This window comes from Tasmannia lanceolata, unplaced genomic scaffold (assembly GCF_043159265.1).
Source record: "Tasmannia lanceolata isolate RefF3 unplaced genomic scaffold, GAP_Taslan_0.1 ptg000037l, whole genome shotgun sequence".
Classification (NCBI taxonomy): domain Eukaryota; kingdom Viridiplantae; phylum Streptophyta; class Magnoliopsida; order Canellales; family Winteraceae; genus Tasmannia; species Tasmannia lanceolata.
In genome coordinates, this window is record NW_027518714.1 from 12,084,660 (window position 1) to 12,104,235 (window position 19,576).

Sequence of the window (19,576 nt, forward strand, 5' to 3'; positions counted from 1 at the left end):
GCCATCTACAGAACCAGGCCATAAAACAAATATGGCGATTATTTTACCATGAAACAACCGACAGTCATTTATCTAAAAAAAAAAGGACATCCTGTGCAGGAAATATTTCCAGCAATCAACAAGCTCCAATTAGGGAAAAGAACCAATTTCTAGAACAATCATATTTTCTCTTATCTAATACGATGCAGGAAAAATGGAAAAAGAAAAAGAAAAAGGGGAGAGCATCATTAAAGGCACTTAAAACTAATTCCAACACAAAAGATATCAAAAACTTTTTGCAGAAAAAAGGTGAACTTGTAGATCCGCTGATGAAATGATTCAAAGATGGTTTGATATAACTTGAACATCGATTATGGATGTAATGCACGAATTGCCCATGTTCCATTGGTTGATTAATAGAAGTCAAGGTTTTAAATTTCGGTTTCGGTAAGCGTTTCGGTCCTCACCGAAACCAAAATTTCGGCCGAAATTTCCACCGAAACCAAAAAAGTGATATCTTATCTCTTCCTCAAATTTTTTGGAATTTTCCTAAAATTTCGGGGAAAAGGAAATTTCAATCGAAATTTCGAAAGTTTGGTCGAAATTTGGTAAGGTTTCAGATTAACGCAATTTCGGTTTCATTCTCCACCGAAACCCGAAATTTCGGATTTCGGTCGAAATTTAAAACCTTGATAGAAGTGATGACCCAGTGTGGGAATATTATCTTGGATCAGTGTTTTGTCGGGTAGATCGACAGGTACCATTACCTGTAAGTCTGATTTCGTAGCCATTCAAAATTTGAGATGATTGATGACTTTTAAACCCGATCTATGTCGATTTTAAGGTTAATATGCACTATAAAAAATCTTCTTTTCGAGAATCCATCTCTCTTGTGAAAGTTTTTTTTTTTTTTTTTCTAAAAGAGTGTGTGTTTTTCTAAAAGAGTGTTTTCTCCCTCTTACAGAAAGGAATAGTTTTTTTTTAAACCCGATCTATGTCGATTTCAAGGTTAATATGCACTTTAAAAAATCTTCTTTTCGAGAATCCATTTCTCTCTTGTGAAAGTACATTGTTTTTCTGAAAGAGTGTTTTCTCTCTCTTACAAAAAGGAAGAGTTTTTTTTTTTTTTTTGAATGGTAAGAAGCTTTCATTAATAAGAAACAGAGACCGAGTCGGTCCCTGAACTACAATGATAAAGTTGTGGTCCAGAATAAGGAAAAAAATATAGGAATCAAAAATTAGGGAGGGAGGAAATCAAATAACTCTAACATGATTAAATAGAATCGATGTACCCCCAATCCTGTCTTGGATTTCATTAAATAACGCAGCAAGGAAGAGTAAAATCAATACTTTTCTCGTCCTTTAATTTAGGAACCTGTTTTCACTGAAGTTATTTCACCTAGAAATACTTGGTAAAACTTCACTGCTCTCTTGAAATCCCGAAGTTCCCATTTCTCTTTTTTGTTTAATCTTTTCATGCTTCTATCTCCGTTCTTTCTAATTTTGTCATCAATCTTTTTCTCATCATGCCACTCTCTCTTCCTCTCCTCCAAAAATCATTTTCTTGTGGTGTTCCCTTAGTAGCTTTCACAAAACCCCAGACACTTATTCATGCTCTCAACTTTGCAATTATTTTCACCGCCAGGAGGGGCTTGTGAAGTTGAAGGAAAACCACTTCCTAACAACCATCGGGGTTTTTCTTTTGTTTTCTCCCGAGTGTATACTTGTAGAGTTGTGGGGAGTTATGAAACTAATGTCTGTTTACGAGTTGCAAATAATTAGACTGGAAATGGGTTTAGCTCCAACCCCAAAGCAAATGGTCTTCTGAATGTTTTCAATGAGGGGACAAATTAAGTGGGGTAAAATTAGAGCCCCACCCCATAAGCAACTTTAAAAATTTAGATGTAAGGGAATTTGGGTGGTGCTAAATACCCCAAACTTTAGATATTTTAAAAAAACTTAAATTTGAAGAATTTTAGAAGTGGAAATTTTGACTCATCATTTTGGTGAGTTGCATGTTTAAATAACGTCATATTGAGGGTGGACCTAAAAAGTTGCCACACATTAGGTCATCATTTATAACTACTAAAATTGGGGCGAAATAACAACGTTGTAGCCCCACGCCATGTCACCAATGGTGTTGAGTTGGGTGTCTTAAATTCAACCCGGTTGGGTATGAAAAAATGTGTGCAGCACGGGAGCAGCCCGACCCGTTATTCAAGTTAGTTCAGCCTGGTTCGGGTAAGCTTGTTTTGACCCGCTTTGTATAAGGGATTTTAGGGCTTATTTTCGTATTTTAGTTTTGAAGAGGGTTGAAAGCTCAGAAAGGGAGAGAAGGGTGTCTGTCCAAAGGTTTCTGGGTGGGTTTGGTGAGAGATACCGATTTTCTCTCGTAATCTCCAGTTCCTATAGTGATTTTCTCTTCGCCTTTGCCATGGATGTAGGCTTTACAACGAACCATTCAAATCTTTGTGCCTTCATGTGTTTGCTTGTGCCTGTTCCGTTTTAGTTTGCCATTGAAATTGCAGGTTGCTTCTGAGGAGGTTTTTCTCAACACATTGTTATTTGGTAAGAACAAGGCTCCTTTTTCTTACGTATTGGGACGTCTTCCCAATACAAACAAGCCAATTGGGAGGGGTCACCATAAAAATTAGGTACACAAAAGTAATATACATAATGTTGTACCTGCTAAAAAGGTCCCTGAGACAAACAAGCCAGTATAGACTGATATGTATCACCCCAAGCCACACATGTACCAATCGGATTTGTACACTAATCAGTTAAGGTCCACATCCAAATTACAAAACAATAATAGATATTATCTTTCTTTTCTTCTATGATTTGGCCGACACTTCGAATTTATTGCCGACTCACGTGTCCTGCCGTGTCCGACACGACACGCATGTCCACACGTGTCGACACTCCTTTGGACACTTTTACTTGCATTTCTGGAAGTGTTAGACGTAATGTGGGTGTGTGGACATGTTTTTGTATCGTGTCAAGTGTGACATTCTGTTTTTTTATTGAATATTGTGGTTACCTCATTTAGACAACTCGTATCCATGTCGAAACTAGACACACGAATCCATATCCACAAATCATGATAACATATACTTTCTATTTCAGTCGTGTCCCCATTTCTAAAGTTTGGGGGTTTGCCGTGTCCGACACTCCTTGTCCATGTCGACATGCGACACTCTTGTCCGTGTCCACAAATCATAGCTTTTCTTCTTTCCCATTCTTTTGGATATTCCAATGTGGCGAAAGGACGCTTACGGCTCCGAGCATTCCATATCAAGACCAATGCCTCTTTCAAAAGATTTGAAGTGCATATCATGCAACTTGGGTTGTTCTTAATTTTTGATATATGTCTTTCAAAGTTTCAATCCTTGAACTTTCTCCGGCTTCTTTCGGTTTTTCTTAAGAAATATGCAAATGTGACTAAGACGTCTCCTTTTCTTTGTGTGTGTGTGTGTGTCGTGCATGCGTATGTGCGTGTGTTTTGGTTGACATTGCACCATTTCTTTCTTTTTGGTGTAATTCGGCACTTTTTGTTTGTCTCCCCAGCTTATTAACATTTATGTATCTTGGGTTTTCTTGTTAAATTAGTTATCAAAGAAGAAAGTATGCGATGAATTGGGTTTGACTTTTCCCCTTTTTTTCTAATTCTAGTTAGTTAAGGTGTTTCTAGTTATAATTGTGGGGCTGCTAGTACTCAAACATTTTGTCTTCAATTGACAATAATTCAATCACCGAGCACCGCATTGTTTTCCACACATTACACAGCCATTAAGAGATGATTGAAACACATGAAAACTCTGAAGAAGTTCTTCTCTTCCGAGGAGAGACTTCCGAAGAGTAGAATCACAAATATAAGATCTTGGAGATGTGTTTAGAGTGGCTGATTAAAAAAAATGTGTTTAGAGTAAGCATCATAGACCCTATAGTTAAAGTTGTAAAACAGGTAGGCAGCAATAGCAAGCCCTCCATGGGATTCCGTTTAGCAGATCAGATTGTTAACTAACCAACTTCTCCAAAAGCTTAAGCTGTTGGAGAAAGGCGTTCTTTATCTTTTATACTTTAACACTCCCCCGCACGTGTGGCCCACTTGGCAAACACGTGGCACATGCGATCCCACTTTGGGCTGACCATCGCATGTGGAATTTTGCTATCCGGGGAGGTTTGAATTCGAGCCCTTTGGCTCTGATACCATGTTAACTTACCAACTTCCCCAAAAGCTTTAGCTGTTGGAGAAAGGCGTTATTTTATCTTTTATACTTTAACACAGATATTATACAAAATACGAGCAAGAGAGAGGAATATAACATTCGAACCAAATTTCTCAAAAACAAAAAAGAATAAACAAGGGCATTTCAAGATGATCACACATCCAGTTAAAAGTTAAAATGCTGTGTATCAATTGCAAACACTAAGAACTACCATATTTAGTCAGAATAACAAATATACCAGCAAGAAAATGATGATCAGTGCATGTGATTTTTACCATTCAAAAAAAGAAAAAATCACAGCATGTGATAACAAATAAATTTTTACCTCCAAAAACAAGGCCTTCAACTCTTTGCATAGCAGCTATCCTAACTGACCAATCTTGTCCCGGTACAAGAGTAGATGCAATCTTTTCAAATTCCCTAATCAATTCTTTTTCAGAGTACACTTTAACAGGGTCAACTGGTTTCTCTGTAGACTCACTATCTCCTGTCTCACAAAAAATTGGACAATGAGCTTCCAAATGTCAGCACTACCGAAAGGAAAAGATCTGAAGCATGCTAAATCATAAGAGAAAAGGGAAAATGTCATAGCATGCATAATATTAAGTGCTAACAGCTCAATCTTGAAGTATTACTAATGTCAGGACAGAAAACATCACGTGGGAGGCTTTCTTGCTTGTGATGGTTTCTAAAAGCATTTGTGCTTATTCTAGCATTTCCCGAAGTTTCACCTTAAAATTTCACCATTTGCATATGTTTCCATACGTGTCCGTGATTTTAGAAGATTTCCACCGAAATTTCCAACCGAAACTGAAATACTTCTGTTTCTGTGCCAATTGATACCGAAACAAAATTTTAAAACCTTGGATGAAACACACAAATGACCCTGCATGATCCTCGTAAAGAATAGTCTCATCGTGCCCTCCCTCACACTCATTTATCACCCCTTGCCGGGCACTTGTATTATGGAGGCATGTTCTTCTTCAGGGTAAATCCTATCCTTATCATCAGATCCTACTAAATTGGTCTGAGGATTGAATATCCTGAGGGGACAATCAGCCAACATGTGTGTTAACTTACCAACTTCTCCAAAAGCTTAAGCTATTGGAGAAAGGCGTTATTTATCTTTTATACTTTTAACACTCCCCCGCACGTGTGGCCCACTTGGCAAACACGTGGCACATGTGGTCCCATTTTGGGCCGACCATCGCATGTGGATTTTTGCTATCTGGGAGGTTTGAACTCGAGACCTTTGGCTCTGATACCATGTTAACTTACCAACTTCTCCAAAAGCTTAAGCTATTGGAGAAAGGCGTTATTTATCTTTAATACTTTTAACAATGTGAACCCGTTCACCACGCTTAAAACATTCAAAGGTTTGTGTAATTTCGGTCCTTGTAGAATACGCCCTGCTTTTGTCTCACTCATATGGGTTTTCATAACATTTCTTTTTGGAGGAAGAGCGGAATTCAAATGACTAGTCACTGCAAATCGAAATTTAAGGCCAATAAGAAGGCATCATCAATGGTAAGGGTGTGAAGGGAAACTGAGCCTTGTAGCTGAAATCGAAGCCCATTAAGGCATCGAGCATTAGCCTACTCTTCACCTTCAACCAATGAACTGCTGGCTATCAAATATCAAGAGAAAGAACTCTTCCATATATTCCCTCACGGATCAAACGCCTTGCTTAAGGCCAAATAGTCTTTGGTAGAGTGTGGCCCGTGCGGCCCTAAAATTAAATGGCAAGCATTTACCCTTCATCTTTTCTTTAATTTTTTATCCAACTATCAATATTGGCCTTTCCTCATTGAGTTCTCATTGTTTGGACTTGTTTCCACCAAACAAGGGTAGCACTCTTGAGCTTCATGGTAACAAATATAAGCTTTTTTATCTTCTGGGAGCTATTTCCACTCAAAGAAGTGATTGACGTGGTCTACTCACGAAAATCGTCAGGGTCGAGGTGACCCTTGAAATCCCTGTCATCGACTAGAATGCTACAATCTCTAGAACCCTCTAAGGCTCCCTAAAATCCTTGGCATTCACTTGAATGCTATAATCTCTAGAACCCTGTAAGGCTCGCACTAGCCTATCCACTAAGTAATGCATGAGTCCGTCATGGAATCATCGTGGCTCCTCATAAGGCTCAAACTCATTATCCCAGTCTAATCGGCCTTTACAGGAGTCATCTAAGGCTAACCCTCGACTATGGCCTCTCATGGCCCAGATGGTTGAAGGCATCATGGCATTTATGGGGGACCCAAGGCCTATATGTTCACTAATACGGTTCAGTGAGACCCTAATTTCTACTCATATCTAAATGTTGATCCAATGTAACTTGTGTGTTCTGTTGTCAGGCCCCTAGGAGTTGGACTCGTCATTGCCCTTAGTGGGGAGCAATGGCCCTATTAGCCATAGTTTAGATGTGTCTGATTGATGTGCAGGACAACCCTACAGACACTGAAAAGACACTACTACACCTAAACAAAATGGAATGACACTATATAACGTAACAGACATCAAACTGACCTGGGATAGACTCTACAATCCAGGATGCCACTAAAGACACAATTCCTGCCTAAAATGCCCTAACTGGCAAGAACCATGGTTTTAAATTTCGACCGAAATCGAAATCGATGAAAATCGAAACTTTACATTATTTCGATCAAAATTTTGAAATTTCGAGAAATTGCGTTTTCCTAAAATTTCAGTCCGAAATTTCAGTCCGAAATTTTAGGGATTTCGCCAAAAAATCTGGAATTTATTAGTTATTTAATATATTCCCGAAATTTCAGCCAAAATTACCGAAATTTACGTAATTTCGGGCAAAATTTCAGGGGGGGATAAAATTATACTTTTTTTATTTCGAACGAAATTTCGAAATTTCAGCAAAAATTTCAGTTTCGGTGAGTACCGAAACGCATTCCGAAATCAAAATTTAAAACCTTGGCAAGAACAACTAATCTAGACTCTAACAGGAATTGGTGTGTGCTAGATGAGCTACCTAAGGCCTACAACTAAGCAGAACTCTATCGGTAATACTACCGAATACTTGAAGGAATAAAAGTAATGGAACTCTACAAGGGATCTGAGCTCTAGGCTCTAATAGCAAATCGGTGCAAACCTGGGGTTCACACGATTAATTGCTGATAATTAGGAGCATTAAAGGGGTTCTAATTCAATAATACAACAACATGGATTCTCAAATCAGCGTAAACATAGCATAAATAATCAAACTTGGCAAGGATTTTCAAAGAAATTCTAAGCTTTAGAGGAAGAGGTTGGTGGGAAAGATGTCACGGAGATAGATTATGGGAAAGGTTATAGAAAATAGAAGTGATAGGATATGTACTTGAGGCGGCGTGCCAAGCTCTATTCCTTGGTTGTCGTAATGCCAGATGTGTGTATGTGTGTGTGTGTGTGTGTGTGTGTGTGTGTGTGTGAGAGAGAGAGAGAGAGAGAAGGACAAGTGTAAAGACCCGGCCCCACACGGGCCTAGAAAGTTAATAACCTTAATTAAATCTGGACCGTAGATCCCTAGACCAAAAATCACAGTATATTTTCGTTTTTTTAGTATAACCAATTTTTGGGGCTGATGATCTTGTCCGTTCCACATGATTTTGATCCCGATAGATGTGTATTTCGAATACCTATCCAACGGACCCAAGATTTAGCGATTCGGACGTGATCTGAGCAAGTTATGACCCTTTTTCTATTAGGGTTAGGCATAGTTACGAGTTTTATCCTATTAGGCAACTTTTGGGTTTTTATTTTTATTTAATAACTTTAGTTTAGTTGTTAAATTTGATAAGTCACCCATAAGGAGTTTAATAAGAATGGGGACTCTTGCTAATTGTGGAAAACTTGGATTAAAAAACTAACCTTTAATATTAAATCTAATTGGGAAACCCACTTAAAGCACAAAACTCATTAGCTATTAAAAACCCAAAACATGGGCTTTTGTAACCCTACTTGTGCACGTTCAAAAACCGAGAGAGAAGAGAGATAAAAGAAAAAAAGGAAAAGGAGGGATTGATCTTCAAACCCTATTCTTGTTTCGAGTAAGTGCATAAAATCTTTTTATATGTGTTTTTGCTTGTGATTCATGGTGTTTGATTTTTTATTTCCTTAAACCTCTTTCGAATTAGGGTTCAAAGCTGTTTTTCCTTCGAATCAAGATTTTCTTTTGATCTTTATATGTAAAAGATAATTTTCTTGGAAGACAATTCATGTGCATGATCAGTAGTAGTGTGTGCGTGTGTGTGTGTGTGTGTGTGTGTGTATGATTTTTTTTATAAAGATCAGATCAAGTGAGTCCTATATTAAGCCCTATGGCTGTTTTTCCATAAAATCAACATGCTTATAATTAGTATCATGTAGAAAAGATGCTCTTTTAAAATCAAATATATATATATATATGATATAAATATAATAGAAGCTTTGGTTTTCCACAAATTTCATTATGTGCATGCTCTGTGTGTGTGTGTGTATATATATATATATATATATATATATATATATATATATATATATATATATATATATATACTAAAGAATTGTTTCCTAGATACCAAAGCATGTGTGTGATTTGAATATGAAATAGCAAATGTTTTTCTTCCAAACAGTGTGATTTATTTGATGTAAAAAAACCATGTCACTCAAAGAAAATAATTAAAGAGTTTTTGATGGATTTTTTTTTTTAGAAAACAGCCTAAACTATTGATATCACCCAAAGGTAAGCAATAGATAATTAAGAATAATAAAAGGATATGGTCTCACATAAGCCTTAGGCGTGTGTGTGTGTGTGTCACTTGAAAATATGAATTAAGGAAACTTAGAATTTGGTATATCATTGTGTTTCAGATTCGGTAGCAATCCCTACTCAGACATAGAGGATTTTTTACTCTTTCACATCACAAATAACTAAGGTAGGTGACGGTGCCCTAAACTTGTACTCTTAAGCAATGATTGATTTATATGCATGCAATGAAAATTCTTAGTAGACATAGAATTGTTCATGTTAATGATGTAGTTAAGATGATTTTTTCTTATTAATATGCATCTCGCTCTCATGTTTGGTTATATTAATAGCATGCAAATAGTGAAAAATGATGTTGTGCCGATAGCTTGCAAAAGATGAATGTTATGATTCTTTATTAAAGGAAAAAGAAAAAATGTGGGAAGCAAGAAAATTGCTAAAAATATCTTTAGGATATTGAAAAAAAAAGAAGATATGGATGATATGCCAGTAAAACTGCTAAGAAACAAAAGCATTGGGAAAATAATTTGGTGGATTGGGCGGAGGTATGAGTCGTCCAGGAATAATGAAATTCCAAGCCGGCCTTGGGTTTTAGCGCACCCCCTTGGCGGTAAATGCATCCTCTTAGACCATGATGTCAAGAGGCGGAGTGACTGTTAAGCACATCGTAAAAAGTCTTTCATGCCCACTACCTGTAAACGAGGGTAGTGGAACGTATTGGAGGCAACGTAACAAGCTATGAGGAGCTGGATTGCCTTGGGGAGTCGTCTCATGCATTAAATTAATAATAAATATAAACCTCTTAAAGGTAAAATGTTTTATGTTTTATGAGATCAGTAGATTCACATTTAATAGATATTATGGCGTGTTCTTTTATTAATATTTCATGTTTCAATTTGAAATAATTGTTATCACATGTTCACTAATGAATTAATTTGTATGTTATTAAATTCAAGAGTTGTTTAGTTGTATTTGTTTAAGTACCGAATGAGTCTACATAGTTCTTTGAACTAATATCAAAAAATGCCCCACAGGTTTTGATACAAATGATGACATTGAGACAAATGCTAATGAGGAAATCGAGAATAAAAAAGGGGTGTGCAAGAGCCAAGATAGCGTAATTGGTGTGGCCATGTGGCCTTGGCGGCTATTCGTCTTATTCTTATTTTGTTTCTATTTTTGGTTATTATGTCAAATCCTCTTATTAGACTCTTTAATAAAAGTAAACTTTTAATTGAATTTTTGTTGCTTTTTGTTAACGGTCCGGGTATAGAGTTACATCTAAAAATCCGGGTCGTTACAACAAGGGGCAGCTCCCAGCAACAAGAGAGAAAAGGAGAGAATATACAGGGAAACAAGGAGGGAGGGGGAGAGAAAATAGGAGAAGATGAAGTGGAGAAGGGAGAATAAGAGATGAAGTAGAGAAGGGGAAATAAGAGATGAAGAGAGGGAAGAGAAGGGTGGCATTTCACCTAGTCGTGAGAGAGAGAGAGAGAGAGAGGAATTGTAGAAGTAGGGGGTGCACCTCAGGTTGGGTTGGGTCGGGTTGAGGCCGACCCGACCCGAGGAACTCTTTTTTCCAACCCGACCTAACCCAAAGAACCTTTTTTCCAACCCAAACCCGACCCGACCCGAGTTCGGAATTGTAGAAGTAGGGGGTGCACCTCAGGTTGGGTTGGGTCGGGTTGAGGCCGACCCGACCCGAGGAACTCTTTTTTCCAACCCGACCTAACCCAAAGAACCTTTTTTCCAACCCAAACCCGACCCGACCCGAGTTCAACCTTACCCAACCCGAATTTTTAAGCTTACAAAAAAGAATAATAAAAATGTCGGGTTGTAGATCGAGGGGGGAGGAGGAGCAACCTAGGAGATTTGTTGAAATCCTAAAGTTAGGGGTTTCTACAGAGGGTTTTTTTTTTTAATGGAAGGGTTTCTAGAAGCCGACCCAACTAGTTTGGGACAAAGGCTTTGTTGAATTGAGTTGAGTTGAGGGGTTTCTGGAGAGGTTGAAAGATTTATAAGAGAGGAGATGTTGGATAAGGATGGGCAGAAGAGGCTGGCCAATCGGATAAAAGATTGGGTTTTAAAAGGCTTCAAGTGGATTTTTAAAGGGTTTAGTGGTGGGCCATGAGAGCAATCAATGCGGTTTTAAGATTTTAAGTGAGTTCGGGTTTAGGAGGTTTTAAGTGATTTGACATGGTAATGGGCAATAGGATGTAAGGGAATTTAAAAGGGTTAAGTGATGGGTCTTGGGCTCGGGTAATAGGCTATGGGTAATCAGTAATGGGTAATGAGCCATGGATTGAAGTCGACATCCCCGCATCTAGGACAAAATAAAATGTTATATAATACAAAAATAAAATCTAAATAAAAAGAAATAAGACATCTCCATCATATAATCACAAAAAAGGCGGCCCAGTGCACGAGGCTCTCGCCATTGCACGGTCTGGGGAGGGATAGATGTACGCAGCCTTACCTCTGCTTTGCAGAGAGGCTGTTTCCATCATATAATCACAAAAAATAATAATAATAAATAATAAAATAAAATAAGGCCCAGGACTGATGGATCACCTCAATAACCTACCTCAATAACACATAATGCATGCATCTCAATGAAATTGACACAATGTTAATACCACAGCAGATATTTCATTTTCATTTTTCAAGAATGTAAACGAATAGACAGTAAAACATGAATGCAACTGAGTCAGAGTTGGCTGCACATAGGAATGCAAAAGTCAAAAGTTATGTATCAAGTCGATATTAGAAAAAACTACATGTATAAAAATAGAAACAGGTATAAATTGCAGAGACAAGAACCATTACGGGCAAAAATGATAAACTAAGGCAAAGTGAACAAGTTTCTAGCAAACAACGATTAAAAGGTGCAATCAAAAGGCAAAAAGCTGTTATTCAGAAGAAGAAGAAGAAGGATTCTCTGATGTACAAAATAGTCATGCAGCATCAGTTGAAAGTGAATTATTTAGTGTCAGGAACTCAATTTCACCACACCGTTTGAGGTAGAAGTAGTACCGCTACTGACCTCCAGAAAGAGATGACTCACGTGCAGTACTCATTTTCTTTGGGCTGTTTCTTTTATGGTTATATGAAGGCACATTACTAGACTTCATTTCCATTGGGAAATGGCCTGTTAGCCCATCTGACGAGCGAACCTTTGGTTCAATCTTCTCCATCCTGGCATTTATTTCTTTCAACTGCAGCATCAAATGGTAATACAGTTTAAGGAAAATAAGAAATGGCTATTATTCCTGAAAAAAACTTCTGTCAAATACCAAGAACTAACTTCACAGTCAAACTATTATCATTAATGGAAACAGCCTAACCACCATACAGGATTTGTCATGACATAGTAGAATAGAACTTGTTACTGAGAGGAGAAAATTCAATCATTGGATAATTACCAAAGATGTAGGAAGATTATGGCGCTGCAACTCGTCACGGAATTGAGGTCCAGCCTGCGCATACATCTCCTGAAGAAATTTAATAAAGTTAACCATGCCAACATTCCCAAATTTTGGATAGCTAATTAGCTCATCAGTTAAAGCAAGCAAAAGGCCATTCCGTAAGTTGGAACATACACTATGTTAGAAATGAGATTAGGGTTAGAGAAGAGAGGAAGAAGAAGAGGAGTGAAGGATGGAGAGACTCCACTAGGGAGCTCCTCATGAATATGATGTACATATAGGCCCAAACTAGGGCAACAACATACAATGACTACAATACCCCTAACTAATACAAGTAATGTCTAAACTAACCTAATACATTATTCAACACTCCCCCTCAAGCTGGAGTGTATATACTATGAAGCTCCAGCTTGCTACAAAGAACTACGTCAACAACTAAAAAGTACAAGAAGCTCATGCACATCCAGCTTGGTATAACACTCATCCTCAAGCTGGTGTGGTACATACATAATGAAAAACATAAAAGAAAAAAACAAAGGCCACCATGAACAGCATCGAGATCAATGTCCATCAAAAGAGTAGCTCCCCTGAAGTAGCACAACAACGAAAGCGATCAAATAGGGCCTCCCCCTGAATGAGAGCATGGCGAACATATCCGCATATCGAGGGCAATGGAGGCGCCATGGCAAGAACAGCTACAATCCAGCAAGCAAAAGGAGCACACCAAAGGTGGGCACAACGAACATTGGCGAAGCAGCACAACGCCAAGTGAAGAGGTTAGCAACTGATGGGGAAACCATCGAAGACAAGGTCGACGGAGAAACCATTGCCCGGAGAGAAGGGATGGAGAGAAAGAGGATAACCAACCAACGATGGGGAAACCATCATCTGGAGACTAGGTCGACGGCATGAACATCGTCACCTGAAAAGATAAGAAGATAGAAAGAGGATAACCAACCAACGATGGGGAAACCATCGTCTGGTGACAACGTCGATGGCATGAACATGGTCACCTGAAGATAAGAAGAGGAAGATAACCAACCAACGATGGGGACATCATCACCTAGAGACAAGGTCGACGGCATGAACATCGTCGCCTGAAAAGAGCCAACCAACGATGGGGAAACCATCGCCCGGAAAGGAGAGGTCGACGGGAAAAGACAGTCGCCTGTAAGAGAGCCGACCAACGATGGATATGGAAGCCATCGCCGGGAAAAGGAGGAAGAAGATAACATGAAGGGATAAGGCATAAAGCCGAACAACACGAAGAGACATGAAAAACGAGACATGAAACAAGACAACACTCCCTCAAGAAGACAAAGACAACACTAACAACACTCCCCCTCAAGAAAAGACAACAAAGTGGACAACACTCCTAAGAAAAGACACAAAAAACTACATGAAAAAACACTCCCCCTCAAGTTGAAGGTCAAATACCTTCAACTTGCAACGAAAAGAATACAAATAAGGCACTACACAGCTTTCGGACATTTGATCAAACACTCGGTGTGCGTCGTAGAGAAGAAGACAGAGGAAAGATGGCAAACAAGGCACCACACCTCTCTTAGACATTTTATCAGATACTTGGTGCGCACCTTGAAGAACTACATAAAAGACATAGAATGTAATAGAAAGAAAGAGATGATATGAAGATGACAACAAGACGAGCACAAGAGACAACAAGAAACAATACAAGACAACACTCCCCCTCAAGGCACAAAACTTTCAAGGCACAAAACTCCTTTGAGACATTTCATCAAACACTTGGGGTGCACCTTGAAGATAAGATGAGAAAGAAAAAGGCCATAGGCCAAAAAAGTTATAGAGAAGAGAAAATAAAGAGAGCTTTAGAGTAGAGAAGAACCCAAAATGGGTTTACACAAGTAATACAAACATGATTTTTGTTTTGTTTTGAGATATACGATAGAGGGGAAATGGGTTAAAAACGAAATGCGTTTGACGAAATAAAAGAGAAAGAGTGAGATTTCTAGGGTATAGAAATGATTTTTTTTTTTATTTGGGTATTGTAGCGGGCTACTGTAGCGATTTACTGTAGTGGTACTGTAGCGGTACTGTAGCAGTTACTGTAGTGGGTTACTGTAGCAGGGAATGTTGGGGTTAGGGGAAAGGGAAGAGGGGCAGTAGGAGGAGGAGGAGAAGGGAAGGACACGAGCGAGGAGGAGAAGTGACTTTTTTTTTTTTTTTTTGAGATTTTGTGGTCTTGGCAAAAAGGACACGAGCAAGAGAGAGATTTTCTTAAAAAAAAAATGGATTTTAAAGACAAGGAAAGAGAGACACTACGAGAGAGATATTTAAGGGATTTGAGATTTGAGGGAGAAACTATAGAAAGATAAAGAGAGGAAAACGAGATACGAGAGAAAGGGATGATAGCATGGAGGGAGATACTCTTCTTCTTTCCTTCTTGAAGGATCAGCCCATTGGCTCTGATACCATGTTAGAAATGAGATTAGGGTTAGAGAAGAGAGGAAGAAGAAGAGGAGTGAAGGATGGAGAGACTCCACTAGGGAGCTCCTCATGAATATGATGTACATATAGGCCCAAACTAGAGCAACAACATACAATGACTACAATACCCCTAACTAATACAAGTAATGTCTAAACTAACCTAATACATTATTCAACACACTAGAACACTTTAAAAAGACTGACTTGTGGACAGACACAAGTGTTGCATGTCGACATAAACAGAGTGTTGGACACGGCAACCCTCTAAAATTTAGAAACAAGGACAAGGCTAAAACAGAAAGTACATATATCTATGATTTATGGATACAATAATATAATATTAGAATAAGAGTTTGTTTAAGGTTGTAGAATTAAGGGAGGGGGTATAACAACAAATATTAGTTAAGGAAGAACTACGGAAAAGTAAATCATAAAAGAGGTAAACACAATAATCAATAATAAAGGTGCGAACGAAGAGAGGTAGTCATGAGTAAAACAGAAGCATGAGTTGAGTGGTGAGCTAAAGCAGGGTAGCGAAACCAAGTCTTCACCAAGGCTATTGGTTTCCTACAACAAGTTTTGGAAAAATGAAGTAATGAAAAAAGTTAAGTGGGGATCAATTAGTTAAAACAAAATTTACTTAGAAACTTCATGGAAATCTGTCTTGATCAAATAGAAACCTCGTTTTTCTTCTTGATCTTCGTAGTTGCTTTTCAATGTGTGCTACATCACCTTGACCGTTTGTGTGTGTGTGTGTGTGCGCGCGCACGCACCTTGTTTTTTTTACAATCTGCACACCCATTCCCAACTTTACCAAGTAGAGTTCGCAACTTCCACCAATCACTTTGCCTTTTAATGTTATAATTCTTTTCTCAGTATTTTCAACAATTTTATGAGTATGCCCCATCTTTTCTTAACTTCAATTTAACATTTAGGAACTGTCTTTATTTTAAAAACTATGAATTCATAAACATATGCTTGCCCACAAAATGATTGGGCAAATTAAGTAACAAATGTAGCATTTGCTTAAATTTAGTCCAACCACTGAATAGAGGTGTGTAAAACCGTAAACGCAAACACAACAAACGAGGCTTTGCAAGAGTATCATGAAATAAAATCAAATAAAATCAGTCCAAGTCCAGATTGAACTCAACGTAAAAATCAATGCTGTATAGGTTACAAGTGTTCGAAACCAACACGAGTATGAATTGTGGTAAGCCCCACCTTTGCTCAATGAGTCAAAAAGCATGTTGATTGGATGATCCTAAACTGTTCAATAAAGAGCCTATGAATGGGCAGTTAAAAACTATATACAGGCAACATTTCACATTCAACAGCCAAAAATAGAGTTAGATAGATAGGATTGCCCAATATCCATCATTTTGCGGCATTGTGAATCCAGCATAGTGCATGACAGTGGACAGTCCAGATCAACCAACAGTGGGGTAAACCATATAATAGTGTGCATGCCTCGAGGTCGTTGGCGCTTGCAGCTACTATCGATGAACTATAAGGACAGATGCAGCAACAAAGAAATCAGCTTTACACGTATTCGTCAAAGGCCAAATGATCTAGCTGATAGACTTGGTGTAGCTAAAATGAATCTCATCATTGAGCAAGCTCTACCCGATGACTGTTAGTTTGTACTCTCATTTTTCCTCTTAATAAAAGTTATCCGTTTCACACACACAAAAAAGTATGCGTACCATATCGGGATACAGAGAGGCCACACCCTATTCTAACATTCCCTAGTGTTTAATTTTCTTAAAAAAGCTTTCTACTGAGAGAGGTAAAACTCAAAACCTATAGTAAATGTAATTATTTAACGTGCGGCCTAGTAAGAAGAAAAAGGAAAGAAAAATAATCGAAAATTGTTGCACCCAAATCCATAGTGTGGGAGTCGGATACATGTCTGACCAAGTACTTTGGCCATTAAGAAGAATCCAAGCAATAGAGGTTAATACGGAAGGCATTGGTCCAAAGTAATTAACAAACTAGTTTGTCTCTTTAAGAGTTTTTATCACCACATTCATCACTAACCTCAATGCAGAAACTAGCCGCTTCCCTGACACCAAGGTTTGTGTCGTTCAACAACTGTAAGACCTGAGAATGCGATAGACAGCAATATTATGACAACAGAAATAGACATTACAGAAAAAAACAGAATGAGACGAAAAGGAAGAACCGGTTTCTTTGCCAACTCAGCAAGAATGGAAGCAAGACATACTGGAGGAAGTAAAACCCGCTGAAGTGGAAGCTCAGTTGATGCAAAAAGACCAATGGCCGATGCGACGGTTCGTGCGAATTCTTCACGGACTCTCCAGCTCTTGTGCGTCCACGCATAATTCCCAGCTCTTTCAACAATGATTGTCGGTGAAGAAACCTAATTCACATGCAAGTATACAACCTTTAGGGTTGCTTTGGATGCCACAAAAGTTTATCCTTTTTGCAAATAAGATAATTTTAATTTAATATTATTTGCAAACGGAGCATTGAGGCCTTTTAGAAAGCCAATAACAATATTATGTCTGTTAAAGTATAAAAGATTAAAAACTGCCTTCACCAACAGCTTAAGCTTTTGGAGACATTGATAAGTTTACATGGCTAACCCAAAAGTGGGGCCACATGTACCAAACGTAGGCCAACCCTAAAAAGAGGGGGCCACACGTGAGGGGGAGTGTTAGAGAATAAAAGATTAAAAACCGCCTTCTCCAACAGCTTAAGCTTTTGGAGACATTGGTAAGTTTTACAATGTCTAAAACTATATAACCATTATTTGCAAACATATTTAACTTCAAAACCATTTGCGTATGATTGTATTAAGATAAATTTTAGAGGTAGCAAAAGGGGCCCTAAAGATGTCAATCCCCTCTTTTAGTTCTTTCCAACAAATATTTAACTATGAGAATAGCCTAGCCCTCCCCATTTTTTAATAATAATAAATATGAAACAACTTACCATTAAAAAAAAAAAAAACACTTCCAACAACAAAACTAAAAAATATCACAGCAGCAACGATCTGAACAGAAACATCTTTAAATAATAAAATGAAATTTAAAAAAAAAAACACCATAGTGAGCAACAACGTCTACAAAAAAAGATGAACACAGAGAGAAATTAAGATGCCAAACAAATAAACGAAATAATAAGAAAAATAACAAATCCCCGATTCCTAATTCCCAAATTGACACACAAATACTCTGTCAGCAACAACAAATAAACCAAAAAAAAAATGGAGAAATCAGATGGCTAACTCGATCGAGCAAAGCATACGATCTAAAACGAACGCAAAATTCTCCAGTCATTCAGACACCTGATCCTCGATTTTTCTAGTACGAACACTCAAAAAAAGAAAAGAAAACAACAACAAATAAACTGAATACGAGTAGCGAACCCTAAATCCATCATGATACAACAGATCTCCATTACGGAATTTCACCAAAAAGAGAAAACAACAAAAAATACACACAATTAAAAGGCAAAACAAGTGACGAATCCTAAATCAAACAGGACAGCACGGAATTTCATCAAAAATGAGAGAAAAAAACGCATAATTTGAGGACAAGACACGTCATTCAAAAAAAAATAGAAGGCAAAATAAGAGATCCGATCTTCCACAAACCCTACCTCCATGAGAGTAAGCAAGAGCCTGCGAGCAGCATCACGGACAGGCTGTTTCCCGTCTCCGAACCTCTCGACTACAGCCGGAACTAGGGCATTGAAATGCAGCTTTAAATGTTCGCCGGAAAGAACGGCGGCAGAGGCCAGGGACTGTAGAGCACCCTGAGAAACCCTAAAATTGTTGTCTTTGAGAAGATCTAAGCAACAGTCTACGAGGGATGTGACCTCACCGGATGAAAGACTCTTCGTGGAAGCTTCTAAATGCTGGTGGAGGCGTTCAACTCCGGCCATTCTCTCCTTTGTGTCTTTAGAACGCGCCATGTCCAGCGCCTCCTCCATTTCTGTAACGGAGGAAGAATTAGGGTTAGGGTTAGGGTTTTCAGATCTGATTGGGAATGGGGAGTGCAGATCTGATAGTTTTGGAGCGGGGGAGTCGGTGGAGAGAAGGGAAAGAGAACAAGAGAGAGTGGGAGAGAGAGATGAAAAAAAGTGAAGCGGGGGGTAGTTAAGGGATTGACACTGGTTTATGAGGAAAATACGGGATCATGCCACTGTGTTTTCGGTAGAAGGTCAGTCGTTTTTGTTTTTCCTTTAAACTATCGTCTAACTGTCTAAGACGGCGCTCACTCAGTACAATATGCTTATATTTCGGTCACCTGCGGTGCATTTATTTCCAAAGTGCCATTTCTTGGTTGATGGTCAATGTGGTAAAATTAAAGTTCGAGGGTGCTAGCATCCTTTGCGTGAAGGTTATTATGCATGATCTACGCATTCTGTTGGTGCATGGACATTCCCGCCTTCAGGTGAAAAAAACTTTCCAAACTAGTATTAGGAACGGGATTTCTATCTCAAACGTATCGAGTTGATTGGCATGAAGAACGGGAAATTAAGGAAACGTATTAAGAATAGGTTTGATGCTCTAACCTACTGTTGCTGCGTCCGATTTTTCCTCCACGGCAGTAAGGAGAGCTAAAAGATCCACCGCTTTAATCCCTGTCTCGAAGATAGATAATCTTGTATCTAACTGGATAAAAGCAGAAGCAGACCTATGAATAGGAGATGTTGTGCGAGTATCTATAGGACCAAAATTATCAACAAGC

The 19,576-nt window shown here is 38.4% G+C and overlaps 1 protein-coding gene across 2 annotated transcripts in view; it reads right to left on the reverse strand.

Moving 5' to 3' along the window:
* Positions 1-18,952, reverse strand: part of LOC143860122 (CLIP-associated protein-like) — a 38,295-nt gene extending 19,343 nt beyond the window's left edge. Inside the window, exons 1-6 of one of the 2 annotated variants that reach the window (XM_077370651.1) lie at positions 18,483-18,949; positions 17,083-17,238; positions 16,896-16,958; positions 12,387-12,455; positions 12,008-12,179; positions 4,534-4,695 (exon numbers count right to left, since the gene is read on the reverse strand). In XM_077370651.1, coding sequence (XP_077226766.1) covers positions 4,534-4,695; positions 12,008-12,179; positions 12,387-12,455; positions 16,896-16,958; positions 17,083-17,238; positions 18,483-18,815 — 955 coding nt within the window. In that variant the 5' untranslated portion in view covers positions 18,816-18,949. Of the gene's footprint in view, positions 1-4,533; positions 4,696-12,007; positions 12,180-12,386; positions 12,456-16,895; positions 16,959-17,082; positions 17,239-18,482 lie in introns of both variants that reach the window. The other variant, XM_077370652.1, reaches the window with a different exon arrangement.
* Between the last annotated feature and the right edge of the window lie 624 nt (positions 18,953-19,576).